General features: G+C 46.3%; 1 protein-coding gene across 6 annotated transcripts in view; it reads left to right on the top strand.

Moving 5' to 3' along the window:
• The window catches only part of ABLIM2 (actin binding LIM protein family member 2), a 337,722-nt gene that overhangs the window by 97,494 nt on the left and 220,578 nt on the right, over positions 1–19,650 (top strand). For all 6 annotated transcript variants that reach the window (XM_033950058.1, XM_033950066.1, XM_033950046.1 and 3 more), the window contains exon 9: positions 13,527–13,604. In XM_033950058.1, the coding sequence (XP_033805949.1) occupies positions 13,527–13,604 (78 nt within the window). The remainder of the gene's footprint in view (positions 1–13,526; positions 13,605–19,650) is intronic.

Raw genomic sequence — 19,650 nt, 5'->3', positions numbered from 1 at the left:
CACCGCTGCTCTCGGTACCAGACCGGCCCGAGCCCCGCACCGTCCAACCGGTATCCACTCCATTGGTACCTATGGACTCTTCCATGCCCATTCTCTCGGCACCGCACGAACCAGTCGCCTTAACGACGACGGATCCTCCTCGGGACCGAGCAGGACACCGGTCTTCCCATGACCCGGACCGGCACCGGTCTTCCCAAGACCCAGACCGGCACCGTTCTTCCCGGGATCGGGACAGACACAGGTCTACATCGCCAGGGAATGTCTCGGTACGCTCAGGCAAGTCTTTGTCTAAGACTCACCATGCCGACCCGTCCACTCCGGTCTCTCGACACGCAACCACCGATGTCAGAGACCCGGACCTATGGGAAGAATCCCCCCCCGGTACCGAGGAGGATGCATCGTCGTCGGACGAAGAGCCTTCCGCACCCGAGACCACTTCCAAACCTGAACAATCTTCCTTCTCTAAATTTCTCAGGGAGTTGTCAGGGGCTTTGTCTTTGCCATTGGAATCTGACTCCAAAAAGTCACAAGCTTTCCTGGAGGCTCTGGATTTCGATCAACCTCCCAAGGAGTTCCTAAAGTTACCTGTTCACGATATCCTACGGGAAACTTTTTATAAAAATTGGGAGAACCCGCTAACTGTCCCTGGGGCCCCCCGTAAATTGGACAGTCTCTATAGGGTCATACCAATCCCAGGTTTTGATAAACCCCAACTGCCCCACGAGTCTCTCCTGGTAGAATCCACCTTGAAAAAGACTCAGGGCACCAGTGTGTATGCCTCCACCCCTCCTGGCAGAGAAGGAAAAACTATGGACAAATTTGGCAAACGGCTCTACCAAAATGCCATGCTTGCCAATAGGGCAAACAACTACTCCTTCCATTTTTCCTTCTACCTGAAACATCTGGTAATGCAACTCTCCTCCATGCAAAAATACATGCCGGAGCACAAGGTCCCTCTTTTCCAGCAGCACATCTCCAGCCTGCTTCAACTGAGGAAGTTCATGGTGCGCTCTGTCTATGACTCCTTTGAGCTCTCCTCCCGTGCATCTGCCATCGCTGTGGCTATGCGCCGCCTGGCCTGGCTCAGGGTCTCTGATCTAGACGTCAACCATCAGGACCGTCTAGCCAACGCCCCATGTCTGGGAGATGAACTATTCGGAGAGTCCCTGGATACCACCACTCAGAAGCTCTCCGCCCATGAGACCAGATGGGATACTCTCATTAAACCAAAGAAAAAGACTCCTCCTGCTCGCCCTTATAGACCGCAGACATCATATCAACGCCGGTTCTCTGCCAGACCGCTCAACCCACCTGCACAGCAACCTAGGCGGGCCCGCCAGCACCAACACACCCAGGCTCGTGCCCAGCCTAATCAACCTGCAAAGCCTCTTCCTCCTGCCAAACCTTCTCAGCCCTTTTGACTCCTCTCTCCAGGGCTTAGCCAGTCTTCCACCCTCATTGCCTCTTCCTCAGCCAATCGGAGGCAGGCTCCACATTTTCTTCAGCCGTTGGGAGGTCATCACATCGGACCAGTGGGTCCTCAACATCATCCGCCACGGCTACTCCCTCAACTTCCAGACTCTTCCGCCAGACAATCCTCCCGTCGAGTCTGCTTCTCTCTCAACTCAAACCCCCCTCCTCCTGAGGGAGGTTCAATCCCTCCTCCTTCTCAATGCCATCGAAGAAGTACCTCCAGATCAAAGGGGTCAGGGATTCTACTCCCGCTACTTCCTGGTACCCAAAAAGACAGGAGACCTTCGTCCCATTCTCGATCTCAGGGACCTCAACAAGTGTCTAGTCAAGGAGAAGTTCAGAATGCTCTCCCTTGCCACGCTTTACCCTCATCTCTCTCACAACGACTGGCTATGTTCCCTGGACCTCAAAGAGGCCTACACTCACATACCAATCAATCCAACTTCACGTCGCTACCTGCGATTCCAGGTGCACCATCGCCATTATCAGTACAAGGTGCTACCTTTTGGCCTCGCTTCATCACCCAGGGTGTTCACCAAATGCCTCATTGTGGCGGCGGCCTTCCTCAGGTCTCACAACCTCCAAGTGTTTCCCTACTTGGACGATTGGTTAGTGACAGCTCCTACGTCTCCTCTTGTGCTACAAGCCACTCAACATACCATCTCTCTTCTCCATCTACTGGGGTTCGAGATCAACTACCCCAAGTCGCATCTGCTTCCCACACAGCGCCTTCAGTTCATCGGAGCAGTTCTCGATACCACACTAATGAGGGCATTCCTCCCCTCCGATCGTCGACGGACTCTGCTCCACCTCTGTCATCAGGTGCTCCTTCATCACACCATCCCAGCTCGACAGATGATGGTCCTCCTGGGACACATGGCATCAACGGTGCATGTGCTTCCCTTAGCACGACTCCACCTCAGGACACCTCAATGGACTCTGGCCGACCAGTGGTCACAGACCTCGAATCTTCTTTCTCATCCCATCTCTGTGACATCATCTCTTCAGCGATCTCTACAATGGTGGTTGAACTCCTCAAACCTTTCCAGGGGCCTTCTGTTGCATCTGCCCCCACATTCCATGATCATCACCACGGATGCCTCCCCTTATGCATGGGGAGCTCACCTGGGAGACCTACGCACCCAGGGTCTTTGGACCCCACAGGAGCGTCGACATCACATCAATTTTCTAGAACTACGGGCCATGTTCTATGCTCTCAAGGCCTTCCAGCACCTTCTTTGTCCTCAGGTTCTGCTCCTGTGCACGGACAACCAAGTCGCCATGTACTACATAAACAAACAGGGCGGCACAGGATCTCGCCTCCTTTGTCAGGAGGCTCTTCGTATTTGGACCTGGGCCACGGCCCGCAGTCTCTTCCTCAAGGCGGTCTACATCCAGGGCGAACAGAACTCCCTGGCCGACAATCTCAGCCGCGTCCTTCAACCTCACGAGTGGACTTTGGATCCTCCCACGCTCCACTCCATCTTTGCTCGCTGGGGCACTCCGCAGATGGACCTATTCGCAGCTCCTCACAACCATCAGCTGCCCCAGTTCTGCTCCAGACTCTTCTCTCCTCATCGTCTGGCCCCGGATGCATTCCTTCTCGACTGGACGGATCGGTTCCTCTATGCCTTTCCTCCTCTACCTCTGATGTTGCGGACTTTATCCAAACTCCGCAGGGACGGAGCCACCATGATCCTCATAGCTCCCCGGTGGCCTCGTCAACACTGGTTCTCCCTTCTACTTCAACTCAGCTCCAGGGAGCCCATTCCTCTGCCTGTGTTTCCTACTCTACTTACACAGCAACATCAGTCTCTACTACATCCCAATCTGTCTTCCCTCCACCTGACAGCTTGGTTTCTCTCGGGCTGACCTCTTCAGGAAATCTGTCTCAGCCTGTCCGTCTCATTTTGGACGCCTCCAGGAAACCGGCCACCCTCCAATGTTACCATCAGAAGTGGACCAGGTTCTCCTCTTGGTGCCTCCGTCATCATCACAATCCCACCTCCTTAGCGGTGGAAACTGTTCTGGACTACTTACTCTCCCTGTCCAACGCAGGCCTCAAGTCTACCTCAATCAGAGTCCATCTCAGTGCCATCACGGCATTTCATGAGCCTGTCCTAGGAAAACCTCTCACGGCTCACCCTCTGGTTTCCCGATTCATGAGGGGCCTCTTCAACATCAAACCACCTCTGAAGCCTCCTCCGGTCGTCTGGGACCTGAATGTGGTTTTGTCTGCCCTCATGAAACCTCCCTTTGAGCCACTTGCCACAACTTCGCTCAAATTTCTGACATGGAAGGTTCTTTTCCTCATTGCCATCACCTCTGCCAGGAGGGTTAGTGAGCTTCATGCACTGGTTGCCGATCCACCGTTCACTATTTTTCACCATGACAAGGTGGTTCTGCGCACCCATCCAAAATTCCTTCCAAAGGTGGTCTCAGCTTTTCACCTCAACCAGTCCATTGTTTTGCCTGTGTTCTTCCCGAAACCTCATTCACATCCCGGAGAACAGGCATTGCACAGTCTTGACTGCAAGCGTGCCCTGGCTTACTATCTCGATCGTACAAGGGCTCACCGCTTGTCCCCTCAGCTCTTCCTGACCTTCGACCCGAATCGTTTGGGTCGACCGGTCTCTAAACGGACGCTATCCAACTGGCTTGCAGCTTGCATCGCGTTCTGTTACGCTCGGGCCGGTCTGTCACTAGACGGTGCTGTCACGGCCCACAGGGTAAGAGCTATGGCCGCTTCTGTTGCTTTCCTCCGTTCCACACCCATTGAGGAAATCTGCAAGGCGGCCACCTGGTCCTCAGTTCACACATTCACTACTCACTACTGTCTGGATGCTTTCTCCAGACGGGATGGGCACTTCGGCCAATCTGTACTTCAGAATTTATTTTCCTAATGGCCAACCATCCCTCCTCCCTCTTTGTTAGCTTGGAGGTCACCCATGCGTAAAGAATATGCTGCCTGCTTGTCCTGGGATAAAGCACAGTTACTTACCGTAACAGGTGTTATCCAGGGACAGCAGGCAGATATTCTTACGTCCCACCCTCCTCCCCGGGTTGGCTTCTTAGCTGGCTTATACTAACTGGGGACCACGCACTCCTCCGTCGGGCGGGAAGGCACTCGCGCACGCGCGGTGCGGCCAACTAGAACTTTCTAGTAAAAAGGTCCGTACCGTGGGCTCCGTCGGTGACGTCACCCATGCGTAAAGAATATCTGCCTGCTGTCCCTGGATAACACCTGTTACGGTAAGTAACTGTGCTATATCTAATGGTAAACTGCTTGATTTTTTTTCACAGCTGCAACACAAATTTGGCCTTAATAAATCACAAAGTTTTAGATGGTTGCAACTGAAGCAGGCCATTCAGGCAGGGTTCACTGAATGGAAAAATCTTAAAAACCAATATAGTTTAGAGTTCTTGTGCTTTCAGGTGGACTTCAAGGGACACCAGGCTGCACAGTGGTATAAATTGATATCTGGATTTATGAATAAAAAACCAAAAACTGGCCTTAGGGACATTTGGAGCATTGAGATTAAGCATCAGATTACTGCGTCTCAATGGCCACGAATTTGGTCTTGGAAGATGAGTTGTACAATGTCAACATCTATGAGACAAACTTGTTTTTTTCTGTTACACCGAGCTTTCTGGACCCCAGTTCATTTACAAAAGTTAGATAGCTCTAAGTCTAATAAATGTTGGCATTGTCATCTCGAAGCAGGGACTTTAGATCATTTATTATTCTACTGTCCATTTATGTTGGCTTTTTGGAGATTAATTTGGGGCCAAATAAATTGTTTGTTAGAAAATCCTGTGGCTCTATCATATGATACTATTTTATTTGAAATGCCAATGAGGAAAAAAAGCCAAATTTCTGCAAATAGTAATAAATTATTATTTATTATGACAGGAGTTGCCATTCAGCAGATTATGTTTAATTGGAAAAACTGGAATAGATTAAATTACAGTTTTTGGTGGAATTCACTGTGTCATATGTATAAGATGGAAAGAATGTTAGCGTTGCAGAAAGGAAATTTTAATAAATTTCAGGAGGTTTGGAGACCATTAATAGAATATTGTAATAAATGAATAATCATTTTTCCCATGCTGATATAATTGTATAGGGAAGGGGGGTGGGAGGAAGTTTAATTATAAATGGATGGGTTGGATTAATAAAGAACAATATATATATGTAATCACATGTGTAAGAATAGGGTTGGGAGGGAGGGATTTATTTTTATTTTTAATAGTGAAATTATTAAGAATAGATACTCAAGTGATATTGTATAAGTTTAACTGTTAATATTTGTTGCACTTATTGTTAGATGAAAAAATGAATAAAGAATATTAAAAAAAAAAAAAGAAAAGCATACAGTGTGCTTTGTGTAGTTTAATTTTGTGGTTAACCATTATGTGTTGTTTATAAGATTATATTGTGTGTGTGTATATGAAATTGAATGGAAAAAATAGTGTTACAATTGGTACTATTATGGGGGCAGGATCTGGGCGGAGATTGGGCAGAGATGGGTGGGGTGTGGTCCACAACTTAGCCCAGTGTTCTTCAACTGCCCGGTCTATAAAATATTTTATTTCTGCCGGTCCATAGGTGTAAAGAGGTTGAAGAACATTGATCTATACAGTAGTGCTTTGTAAAAGTCCCAGTTTATATTCAGGACAGCACCCCCTCCCAGAATTATTGCAGGCCGCCGCCAGGCTCTGCACCCTGCCCCTCTCCCTGCCCTGTCCATCGTACCTCCTCTGCCAATCCTTGGTGGTCCAGAGGTGCAGCGGGCAGGAACGAGCTTTCCACGCTCCGGCCGCGCTGCTAACCCGGTCGGATGGTGGCTGCCATGAGATCGGGTTTCTTCAGCCATTGAGTGGCACCGAGCAGGAGCATAGCAGGGAGGGAGCTGGGTACAGAGCCTGACAGAGCAGGGCACTTGAAAATTAAGCCACACGACTTATATTCAAGTCAACCATTTTTCCTCCTTTTGGGGGTGGTGGGAAATGGGGGTCTCGACATATTCAAATCGACTTATATTCGAGTATATATGGTAATAAACTCACCGTAAATATACTATGCACAAACCATCAGCTGTTTTGAAAAAATGCCAAACCAAACTCACTGTTTGACACGCTTCTCTGTGTTTTTCAGGCAGTGAAAAAAACACGGCTCCTGGGCATTCTTCAGTGTTGGGGGTAGGGCCAATCAGAGCAAACAACTTACTGATTGGATCTTGCCCACAGCCATAAGCCAATCAAGGCAGTCTAGGGTTAGAGATCTCTTCACATGATGAATGGAGCAATTCATTGTCAATCATTTGTATGCGCGACACTACACAATCGAAAGGTAGGCAATATAGTGATGCAACAAACTTTATTGACTACAAGAAAAAAAACTGCAAGATAAGCACATCCATGGTGTCTAATAGAACAATCAATACATTGGACTGTTCAGAGTTCAGTCCATAGATCTGTTGTTGTTCTGTTCGTTGAAGTTGCAGACATCTATCTCCTCCTCTGATGTTATCAGGGATGTGGTCCAAAATAAGACAGCGCAACTGGAAAAAAATCATGTGCAAAAGCATTTCAGTGTTCAACTAAAGGAGCAGTCAGGACTGTTCTTTTTAATGCACTCCTGTGCTCATTCAGACGTATACAGAGGGCTCTAGATGTCTGCCCCATGTAAAGTTTGCCAAATGGGACAGATGATACAGTATACCACATGGTCAGTTTCACAGGTGGTAATATACCTAAGAGGAAAACCCTTCATATCCATTGGATTAACAAACTCTGAACACTGTAGCATGATGTCACAGTTTAAATAACTCCCACAAGGTCCATGGTGCCCCTTCTAGGGGCTGCTTAATCACTGTCTCGTAAAAATGCTGGACTGAGCTGCTCCTTCAGATTTACCGCTCATTTGAAAGAAAACCTCAAATCACAATGAGAGTATGCAGGTGAAATAGAAAGAATATCCCAATGTCTCCAAATGATTCTTCGTAACTGGTAGGCTTTAGAGTCATAACTAATGAATAGTAGGTGACAGCCTGAATATCTTGTCTATCTGAAGAATCCATCATCAAGTAATCCCGGTTAGCATATAAAGCTCTTTTATAAGCCTTACGGATCACACTCTCAGGATACCCCCGTGCAGCAAACTGTATTGATAACAATGTTGCTTGTCTAACAAATTCTTCTAAAATGGAGTAATTGTGAAATGGGTAAACTTTGTTTCGAATGAGGGGGATGAAATATAATACAGTATTGCGATCTAAATATGAAATCTCTGATTTACTACTCTGTATAGAAAATTTGATGTTTGGGTGGTGAGAATTCAAGCACTCATAAAATTCCATAACAGTGGTGTAATCACCTGTCCAGAAAACAAAAATATCTATATAGCGCATCCAGTGTGTCAAAAATGTGTTGAACACTGCAATGCTTTTGCGCATGATTTTTTCCAGTTACGCTGTCTTGTTTTGGACCAGAGGAGGAGATAGACATTTGCAACTTCAATGCAGAGAACAACAATGAATCTATGGACTGAACTCTGTACAGCCCAATGGATTAAATACCTGTATTGATTGGTTTTATTTTTATTAGACACCATGGATGTGCTTATCTTGCAGTTTCTGAGCTAGCCTTATCTGCTGTTTTCCTTTCTTGAAGTCAATAAAGTTTGTTGCATCACTACATTGCCTACCTTTTGATTGTGTAGTGTCGGGCATACAAATGATTGACAATGAATTGCTCCATTCATCGTGGGAAAAGATCTCTAACCCTAGATTGGCTTGTGGCTGTGAGCAAGATCCAATCAGTAGGCTGTTTGCTCTGATTGGCCCCACCTCCAACACTGAAGCATGCCTAGGAGCCTTGTTTTTTTTTCACTGCCTGAAAAACACAGAAGTTTGGTTTGTCATTTTTTTCAAACAGCTGATGATTTGTGCATAGTATATTTATGGTGGGTTTATTATTTGCAGGTTTCCTGCTATGTGAGCCTTTGCAGAGATCTTAGGCTAGCTGCACATAGTTTTTCCTGAACTTGTAGTTTCAGTTTTTAGTTGCTGCTAGCACAGTTTTGCACAGTGGAATTAGAAATATGATTGATTCTCACATTTTTCTTTTTGCACTTCTCTAGATATATTTTATTTTAATTATTTATTTATAATTTCAACATAATACACCAAGCATTCAATATCTTGTACAGAAAGTTAGATTAAGAAAATATAGCATCTGATTCAAAATGATCAAATAAAAATTACAAGGAAATTAGATATTTCTTAATCTATCTCAAGTCCTCAACAAATAGGATCCAAGATTAAATAGAGTGACTAAAATAAGTAGGAAATAAGGAACATAAGAAATCCTGAAGTTTTGCAGGTGGTTTAGAATCTTTTGAGGCTGTAAACTTTCTTCTTTTCTAAGGCAATTAAGGGACACATATTTAACCGACTGATATATTATTATGCACTTGCAAGGAAATCTAAAGTAGAATATACCACCTATTTCAGTTACTGCTGATCTCAAAATCAAAAATTGTTGTCTCCTTTTGTGTTTCCTTTGAAACGTCTGGAAATATTTTGATTTTATGTCCCAGGAACTCTTTGAATCTATTATGAAAAAACATTCCCAGGATCCAATCCTTATCTGGTAGCAAGACTACCATTAACAGTAATGTTGATGGAGTAGCAACAGTCAGATCAGAGACTTCTAGTAAGTTTGTAACGTCAAGTGGTGTTTGCTGTTGATTTTTACTTTCCAGCTGTTTTTCTTGTTTTTGTGGAAGATAATACACTCGAACAAATGGAGGAATAGACTATTCAGGTATCTTTAACACCTATATGAAGTACCTTTTCAACCTATCTATTGAAATAATTATGGAAATGTTCAGAAAACTCAACAGCCATAGGTTATTTGCTCGAGTTTGATTTTCCTGTGTTTCTGACTTTCTTCTTAAGATAGTGTTGTTAATAATCAATGCTTCCTGAATCTTTTTAGTTGAAACCACTTCTATTGCATTTTTCTGAGATTCTTTTTTAACTAAATATATATCTTGTTTTAAAGTAGAGATATCCTCTCTTTGTACGTTTAACTTCTCTCCCAAATCCTTTACTTGTGAGGTTAAAGATGTTTCCAGGTTTACAACCAGGTCCCACAATGCACCCAAGGTAACCTCAGGGGGTTTATTTAGTACGGAGAAAACTCCAAGTGCAGGGAATATCTCAGATTCCAGTCGTGCCCCTTGTCGGCCTTGTTCAGTTTCTTTCGATGTTCCTGCCAAAGGCTGTTCCGCGGGATTAGTAGGCTCCCCTTCAGAACTTAATAACGAGCTCTCGATTTTGGAATTCACTAGAGTTGTATCTGTGTCCTGAACTGTTACTCAGTTTTTAAGGAAACAACAAAAGCATGGTTTTATTGTAAGGCATTTTTGTTCTGTGGGGAGTTCGAGTTGGTAATATTAAATTGTTGAGGACTGTCTGTATTTAATACAGACTGAAACTGTAGGATTTTTATTTATGTAATTTCTATCCTGCCTATAACTAGGCAGATTACAAAGTGCATACATAATTAAAAACTGTATTAAACATTAAAATAACACAAGCAAAAGCATTAATCCAAAATTCCCCAAAATAGATACTGACATAACACTCCTAGCATAGAAAAAGAAACAATTTCAAAGCCATAGTCTCCCAAAAGCAAATTCAGATATGTCAAACTTTAAATGAGAATGCATAAGCAAACAAATTGGCCTTCAATTGTCTTTCAAACTATGAAAAATCTATAAGCAATCTGAGATACCCAAGCAGTCCATTCCAAAGTAATGGACCTGTGATGGAAAAGGTTGCCTCTCAAGTTTCAACATGGCACCATTTATTCACAGAGGGCAGAGAAAGAGCTGATGCATCCATTCCAACCTTAACACCTGGAAAGAATGGTAAATATGAAGAGCTTCAGGCAATTTTAATGGACCTGATCCAGACAGTACTTTACGAACAAATACAAAATAGTTTAAATAGGGCATGCCGACAGCGAGGTTGCAATAGAGACCATAGTAGACCAGATATCTTTAAATATAGAGCAGACTGATTTTAAAGATTGCAAATTATCCATGTCAACTGCTGAGCAAGTTGGGAAAAAAGCATGCAAATTTAAGAAACAAAATGGGAGAATTAGAATATATTTTACTAAATGAAAAGGTAGTTACAAACGGCATCTCTGAAGCCTGGTGGAAGGACAATAACCAATGGGATGCAGTGATACCGGGGTATAAATTATATCACAGTGATAGAGCGGATCGAATTGGTGGAAGTATAGCGTTATATGTTGAGGAAGGCCCTGAATTGAATGAACTAAGAATTCTATAAGAGCCAAAACACACTTTGAAATCCAAATTTCATGTATAAAGGGGAAAAGGATAGTGATAGGAGTTACACTTCCCCCTCAGTATTTGCGGGGTTAGGGGCAGAGCTGGCCTGCGAATATGGAAAAACTGCAAATAATATTTGGGCCAGTTCTGCCCTTATCCCCTGTTTCCCCCGGCTATTTTTAGCCCTGTAAGCCCCCCTCCCCCGTCTTACCTGGTGGTCTAGTGGATTTTTAGGCAGGAGTGATCTACCCATGCTACTGCCCCATGCAGATCGCTCACAGGAAATGGCTGCCTTGAGCTCCCGTAGTCTCTCGAGTCATTTCCTGTGAGTGATCTGCACGGGGCAGGAGAGTGGGAAGATCGCTCCTGCCTGAAAACCCGCTAGACCACCAGGTAAGGCTTAAAGGGGGGGGGGGGCTTACAGGGCTAAAAATAGCCCGAAAAATTAAAATTTATTTTTTGGTCAGAAATCGCGAATAACTGAATCCGTAGATACAGAATTCGCGAATACGGAGAGGGAAGTGTACTACTATCTGCTTGGCCAGGATGAACAAATGGATGCTGAAATGTTATCAGAAATTAGGGAGGCTAGCAAACTGGGTAACACGATAATGGGTGATTTCAATTACCTCAATATTGACTGGGTAAATGTAACATAAGGTCATGCTGGGGAGGTAAAATTCTGGGGGAAGTTCTTAGCAGGACCTGTGTGTTAGAGCACCTATGTGATTTATAAAGTATTTATATCACCGTTTAAGTTATTTATCACATTAGTTATTTTTGAGCACACGTAAAGTGTCCAGTGGTGGTGTGCCGGCACGGGTTGGTTAATCTGTGCCTTCTGTGTTAAGTTCTGGAGGTCTTCTATCGCTGACCCTACACATTGAATACACATTTAAATTATGTACTGATTTATTCTTATTGGTGCTCAGGTGCTGTATCAAGAGGGTTTATTCCCCTTTTGAGAACTCACTTGACTTAAGCTGCTTTTTGGAGTTATCTTGTTAAGTATCTATAGCAGTTATCATTTTGGGGATTGTCATGTTGGGTTTTGTTATGAAAGACATAAATATCTCTGTGCCAGAGCAGAAATGTTTCTATCAGCCATTCTAGAAATGTAAACATTTATCTTCTCCAAAGCTATCACAGAGCCTGGTATTCCTTGGCAGCTCAGCTTTCAGAGGTGTACAGAAGCTACTAGGGAGTTACAGGGCGACCTCTCCTAATTCTTGCCGTGGAGTGCTTACTCAGTATGAACACTTTTTTGAAACCTCGTATATCCCGAGTGCAAGGTGTAAATCCCCAAATTTTGGGATATAGACATGCATTCCATTTTTGAAATGGGCAACATCATAAGAACATAAGAATAACCTTACTGGGTCAAACCAATGGTCCATCAAGCCCAATAGTCCGTTCTCACGGACTATAGTCAGTTCTCCCTAGTACCTGGCCAAAACCCAAGGAGTAGCAACATTCCATGCTTCCGATCCAGGGCAAGCAGTGGCTTCCCCCATGTCTTTCTCAATAACAGACTATGGACTTTTCCTCCAGGAAATTGTCCAAACCTTTCTTAAAACCAGCTACACTATCCGCTCTTACCACATTGAGGGGATTAGACAAAGGGTGCACAATTAAATTGGATAATAAGCCAATTAACACCAATGACTGGGTGCTAGCAAGCAATTATTAATGTTACTTGGAACCAATTTGGATTTGTGTGCACATCTTGCTCTGTGCTGTTCTGTAAAACTGCATGCCCAAATCGCATGATGTGCAACCCAGGAGGGGGCATAGCCATGGGAGTGGCACGAGTGAGTCAAGGGCATTCCAGAAATTTTCGCACAGTGTTATAGAATACCACTCATGTGCATCCCAAACTGGATACAAGGAATAACACTTGGTTTCGGCAAGCAGAAGTCCTGGTACCCAAATTTTGGTGCAAGAATTGGCACTTACATATAATTTTATAAAGGGTGCTCAACCCAGGGCATCTTTTTTAGATTAGAGCTGGGTGCTGATTTTTTTCCCCAGCACCCAAATTTGGATGCCATTTACTGAATCTGATTCACTATGCTTATGGGGGTCCCAGCCGCTGGGTGAATATTGATTGGATGTTTTTCAGGATTAAGTTAATTAGAATCTGGGTGTCATAAATTGTCTTGCTGCATATTGCCCTGACATATTTCTCATATATACATGGTTTAGTGCAGGGGTGTCAAAGTCCCTCCTCGAGGGCCGCAATCCAGTCGGGTTTTCAGGATTTCCCCAATGAATATGCTTGAGATCTATTAGCATACCATGAAAGCAGTGCATGCTAATAGATCTCATGCATATTCATTGGGGAAATCCTGAAAACCTGACTGGATTGCGGCCCTCGAGGAGGGACTTTGACACCCCTGGTTTAGTAGAATAGTCCCTGGTCCATTCTGAATTATGGGGATTATATTCAGCCTTCAGACCTCATTGGCACCAACTGGACAGTGCCTAGCTGTCACAGGGAATATTTATGAATGACCATCTGAGTAAGGTTTAACCAGGCAACAGCCTCTGCTGCATGGTTAAACCCTTTTAAATATTGACCCCTATGTTTTTACCTTTCAGAATGTCAAAAGTCCAAGATGGGCAAACTGGGTAATAGTTTAGTCATTTAGTAATTTTCTTTTCTTGTGTTCTGTCTTAGGAAACCAGAACTTCCTCAGAGAGTATCATTTCTGTGCCTGCTTCAAGTACATCTGGGTCCCCCAGTCGGGTGATTTATGTAAGTATTACATAATTAGGGCTTTTTCCTGCTGTGTTTTATTAACCTTCTTCCAGTAGTTGAGAAGTAAGGGCAATGCTGGTCAGACTTCTACAGTCTGTTCTGAAGATGGGAAAGACAGGTCATGATCAAGTATGCATATTTTATATCACAATTATATCATATGCTAAGAGTATGGATGTCGGGTATCTTTACAGGGAAGGGGAACTCATCTTAAAGATGAAATTAAAGAGTAAAATGTTAGTATGGTTGGATTGTTGATTTAAATGTTATCATAATACGATGATTTCCAAATTTATTTTTACTATGGTGGAACCCCCTAAAATATTTTTTCTTTTTTTTTTTAATTTATTGATTTATTTGTTACATTTACATAACAAAAACTAAAGTATATCCAGTTCAAACATAGCATACTAGTCTTATAGCTCGTTACATTAATGGGTGCTAGAATATATGTGTGTGTGTCTCTCTTTATTTCTTTTTCTGTCTCTCTCTCCTTAGCCGCTTTCTTTCTGTCTTTCTTTTTCCTTGGCTGTCCATCACCACCCCTTGCCTGCTCCCCCTGTCCATTCTCCCTTCCTTTTACCTCCCCTGTGTCCACCACCACCCCTTCACAGGTCTCCTTATGCAGCAGCAGCCCTTCTCCCTTTGTTTTACCTCCCCCCTGTCCAGCAGTACCTTCCTTCTCCCCCTGTCCAACATTAGGCCTCCGTTCCTTTTTCTTCACACCCCCGTCCATCAGCACCTCTTTCCTTCTCCCCCTGTCCAGCAGTAGGCGTCCCTTTCTTTTTCTCCCACCTCCTCCTTCTTATCCCTATGATACACTTACCTTGCTCTGCCCGTGATCAGAGGCTCCCGACAGCCGCCCAGTTGCACCCATTGGAAAAGTTCCCTCTGCGGCATCCTGCACCCCTCCTGATGCGACTCCCGCTGTCCCGCACCTGCCCCTGTGTCTTTCTTCTTGTCTTTCTGTGTCCCTCCCTCCATCTGTCTGTCCAAAGCAGCATTTCCTCCCCCCACACCAGTTCCCTGTGCACCTGCCCCTGTGTCTTTTTTCTTGTCTTTCTGTGTCCCTTCCTCCCTCTGTCTGTCTGTCCAAAGCAGCATTCCCTCCCCCCACACCAGTTCCCTGTGCACCTGCCCCTGTGTCTTTCTGTCTTCCTTCTTCCCTGTCTGTCTGTGCAAAGCTGCATTCCCTCCCCCCACACCAGTTCCCTTTGCCTGCATTAGCGTTTCCTCTACCCTCTTTCCCTTCCCACAGTCGCGACTACAAACAGTCGCTGGCCCAACTCATTTGCCGCCCCCCCCCCTCTTCCCTTACCGCGGGCCCGACTGGCGATTTAAGCAGCGTGTCAGCAGTCTTCACACGCTGCTTCGGGCCCTTCTACTGCCCTGATTTGCTCCGGACATGCCAGAGTAAATCAGGGCAGTAGAAGGGCCCGAAGCAGCGTGTGAAGAGTGCTGACAAGCTGCTTAAATCGCCAGTCAGGCCCGCGATAAGGGAATAGGGGCGGCGGCAAATGAGTCGGGTCCCGGACAGCGGTGCTCCACGTAGCCCTCGGCCAGAGGCGCAGTCACGCTAGCCTACTGCCGTAGGAGCGCGGGCCAGGCTCTGGGAGAGCTCACGCAGACCTCCATCACGAAAAACAGCACTACCGGCCAAAGTTTATTTTTAAAGTTTAAAGCCGCTGCGGCGGCTCCTCGCACTATCGCTGTCTGCGTCGGAAGCCTTCTCCGACGAAGGTGTGGCTGATGAGAGGAGCCGCCGCAGCGGCGTTAAACTTTAAAATAAACTTCGGTCGGTAATGCTGTTTTTCCTTGATGGAGATGTGCGCGAGCAGGGAGGCGAGTTCCGTAGCGGGAGTAGGTGAGAGGGAGCATTAGAAGTAGATTGGCAGCCGCCAGAGCTCCTAACTTTGTTTCTTTAGGCAGCCCCGGTTGTTTCCTTTGATTCAATGTTCATTAGGGTTCGCCGGTCGCCGCACCATGAGAGCCGGGTGAGAGCGGCGACCCCCAGCTGTGTATTATTTATTTTTTAGTTGAAAGCCGCCGCCGCAGCTCCTCTCTCGATCCTGGTGCAGTTCGAGAGAGGAGCCATGGCGGCAGCTTGAGCTTAAGCGCGATGAACGCAGAACTATGCCCAGTGGGAGCCGGGGCCGCGCATGCGCACTCTCATGTTCACGACAGATCAGGGAACACGTTTTTTTTAGTGCGCATGCGCGGCCTATCATTTTATTATATTAGATAAATGCTCATCAAATAAAGTCAAAGGCAATAATTTATCAATGATCAAGTCCACATTAAATGGCCGAGAGTGCTAAAGCTTTAAAAAAAAGGTAAAGTAACAAAGTTTAACATCTTGGCAGGCAAAGAGATGTGACACGTTCTTTAAATCATCAATTACTCTCTCCTGCAAACAAATAATAATTTAAGAAACTATCTGCAAAGGTTTATCTCTAAGAAAATCTTCTAACTGGACTGGGTCCAAAAACACATATTTGTCACTTGCAAATGAAATAAGACATTTACAGGGAAATTTTAAGAAGAAGATCGCACCCACCGCTAAGGCTTGAGCAATAGAAACTGCTTCCTCTTTATCTGAGTCTGACCTCGGAGGTGTTAAACCTGGCGGGTCTCGAGCTGGGTCCATCCCTCACCACCCCATATTTTTGTAGAGGTGCCTCAGCCAGCGGCCTGGCCCCCTGGTTGGTCAACCTTCCAGCTTTGAGAGCCATGGAGTCTGTTCTGAAAAAAAAAAGTAAAAAATCCTGAAGTGTGCCAGTCTAAAGGGCTAATTTTCCTTTAAAACTGCCTTTTTTCTGTATTTTCTCAACTAACCGGCACTTTTCTTGCAGCTAGGGCGGATTTCAGCTCAATGAGCACATTTATAGGGAAAAAGTGCTCATTGTGCTCCAGACGTGAGGTACTCATGGCCGGCCTGTGCAAGCGTTGTGCAGGCCGGAGCAGTGGGGTAGCCTCGTCGGCAGTGGATGCCGGCAGCCAGGGCACCCCACCGCATGTACTTCGCGAGTTGGCTTCAGATTGCAGACTCCCACACATAGGGTTCCCCAGCTGCCGACGGTCAGGGAGATAAGGATTCTCTTGCCGCCATAACGGCTGGGGATTCCCTTTTCGCGTCAGTCGGTTCCTCGGCCTCAGCATCAGGAAAGTCCCAGGCTTTTCAGACGCAGCAGGCCACAGTAACTCCGATTCTGGCAGTTTCAGGTCCAATTTTGGCGAGAACCTCCTCTTTCATTTCAGTTACCTCAGGTGACCTTCTTCCTGTTCTGGAAATACAGGGGCAAGGTATGGCAAGGTCCTCTGCTAGGGCAGGGAGTCCCTTGGGGGTCTTTCCCCCTGAATTTATTATGTTGGCACTTTTTAAGGCTTATGTGCTGGTGGCAGGAGATTCCATGTCCACTCTGGGGGGAGGCTGGGGTTACCCTCGATGTCTTCCCCGGTGCGGCCCCACACCGGCAGTTTTACCCCCTCTACTCCTCTCTCATCCAAACGCCCGAGGGTCTCTTGGGATGAGGATTTTTACCCAGAGGAGCAAGATGAAATTGATGATGACCTGGACCCATGGGGAGATTTCCAGGATCCTCTTGGGAGGCAAGATTCTACCAGTGAGAGGTTCGAGCACCCCCCAGCGGGCGAAGATGCGTCTGTGGTGTGCATTTTTAGCAGGAAGAGCTTCATGAGTTAATTCTTCAGGTCTCCTCGGTTTTGCACTTTGAGGACACTGTGTTATAGCCCTGCATACGGTAGACCTCTTGCTTAATAATAATAATAACTTTATTCTTCTATACCGCCATAGTCGTAAGACTTCTAGGCGGTTCACATTGAAGAAGGCTGGACAATCAGTGAATTACAGAATGCAAGAAGTGAAGGTACAACTTATTACATAGGAAAAAGATAAAAGGACAGTATATTACATCGAGGTTGGGCTTAAGGGGATCCGCTCTGCTTCCCGCTCTTCTTATACATCAGGATATTCGGGATATTATGCTCACACAGTGGCAGGTGCCTGAAGCCCCTTATCGTTTTGCGTGCTCCATGGCACGCCTGTATCCAATTCCTGAAGGGGATAGGGACACTTTGAAGTAGTGGATGCGATGGTCTCGGCCATTTCTACCATGCTTGTTGAGGGTGGTACGGCCTTGAAGGATCCGGAGGAATGTAAGTTGGAGTCCCTCCTTTAACAGAGTTTTGATGTGATAGCTCTGTCAGTCCAGGCGGCAATGTGTGGCAGGCTAGTGGCTCGCGTGTATTTTCATTGGGTCCAGCATGTACTTGACAGTAAATCTGAGAATTGGAACTTGCTGAAGCAAGAAGTTGCCAAAATTGAATTGGTGTTCTTCTTATCTCTCGGATGCCATGTATGACTTCTTGCGAGCTTCTGCCAAGTCTTTGGCCTTTGGAGTGGCAGCACGCCGTACTTTGTGACTTTGTGCTTCGTCGGTGGATTTAGCGTCCAAAGCTAAGTTGACAAAGTTCCCTTTTAAAGGATCTTTCTTAGTGAGGACCTGGACAGGCTGGTTCAGACTCTCACTGATTCCAAAGTGCCTCGTTTGCCTGAGGATAGGCCTAGGCCACTGGCTCGAGGTGGCACTGCTCGTGGGCATGATTTCCGCCGCTTCTGCACTGGTAGAGGGGCTGCCTCTTTTCCATCTTCTGGGCTCTTTAGAGGCAGATTCTTTCAGCGCATTCAGTCCTTTCATGGGGCCCGCCGGGGTGCAGGTAGTGCCCCCGCCACGTCCCCTGCAGCCTGTCCTGCCCAATGACTCCTTGCCGGCGCCCGTCTTGGTTTCGGTAGGCGCACGGCTGAGAGACTTTTATCCAAAGTGGGCAGACATCACGTCCGATCAGTGGGTTCTGGAAGTAATCTGGGACAGCTATGCTCTGGAGTTTGCCCGGTTTTCTCGCTTCTCCCTATCAGGTGGAATGGAAGCAGCAGGCCTTTCTTCAGACCCTTCAGAGACTGTTGGATCTCCGTGCAGTGGTTCCATTTCTCCCCGTAGGAGTGGGGCACAGGTTGGTATTCGATTTACTTTGTGGTCCCAAAGAAAGAAGGGACCTTTCGACCCATTCTGGATTTGAAGGGAATCAACAGGGCTCTTCACGTGCCTTACTTCCGCATGGAAACTCTGCAGTCTGTGATTCTGGTGGTTCATCCGGGGGAGTTTCTGACTGAGGCCTACTTGCACATTCCTATTTGGGCCTCCCATCATCGATTCCTGAGCTGTGCGATCTTGGGGCAACATTTTCAGCTATGTGCTCTTCCTTTTAGTCTGGCCACGGCTCCGCGGACATTCACCAAGGTGATGGTGGTCGTCGTGGCGGTGTTGCGAAAAGAGGGCATTCTTATTCATCCTTACCTGGACGACTGATTGAGTCGAGCCAAGTCATTCCAGGAGAGCACTCAGGTCACGGCTCGGGTGGTAGAGTTCTGCAGTCGCTGGGATGAGTAGTCAACCTTACCAAGAGCCGGTTGTCTCCATCTCAGCGCCTGAAATATCTAGAGGTCCTGTTCGACACCTCCTTGGAGAAGATCTTTCCGGAGGCCCGGGTAAGCAAATTGCAATCTCAGATTCACCTGTTTATAGCGTCCTGGTGTCCTTGGGTGCAGGATTTCCTCCAAGTCTTGGGTTTCGATGGCGGCCTCCCTCGATGTAGTGAGGTGGTCGCGGGCCCACGTGCATCCTCTTCAGTAAGCTCTTCTTCGGAGGTGGTCGCCTCAAAGGCACAGTCTGGATCAACATGTTCCGCTTCTGAGCTTAGCTCAGGGCAGTCTCCAGACCCCCCATCTTGTACAAGGGGCGAGTCTGGATCAGCAACATGGACGGTGCTGCTCACGGATGCCAGTCTTCTCGGTTAGGGGGCTCAGTGTCTAGGTCACTCAGCTCAGGGCACCTGGACCACGGAGGAGGCTTCTTGGTCGATCAATGTCTTGGAGACCAGAGCCATCCGTCTGGCGTTGCTAGCCTTCCAAACCTTTCTGATGGGCAAGTCAGGGTTCTGTCAGACAATGCCACAATGGTGGCCT

Source organism: Geotrypetes seraphini, chromosome 1 (assembly GCF_902459505.1).
Source record: "Geotrypetes seraphini chromosome 1, aGeoSer1.1, whole genome shotgun sequence".
NCBI classification, from domain to species: Eukaryota; Metazoa; Chordata; class Amphibia; order Gymnophiona; family Dermophiidae; genus Geotrypetes; species Geotrypetes seraphini.
This window is presented reverse-complemented; position numbering and strand designations above follow the sequence as displayed.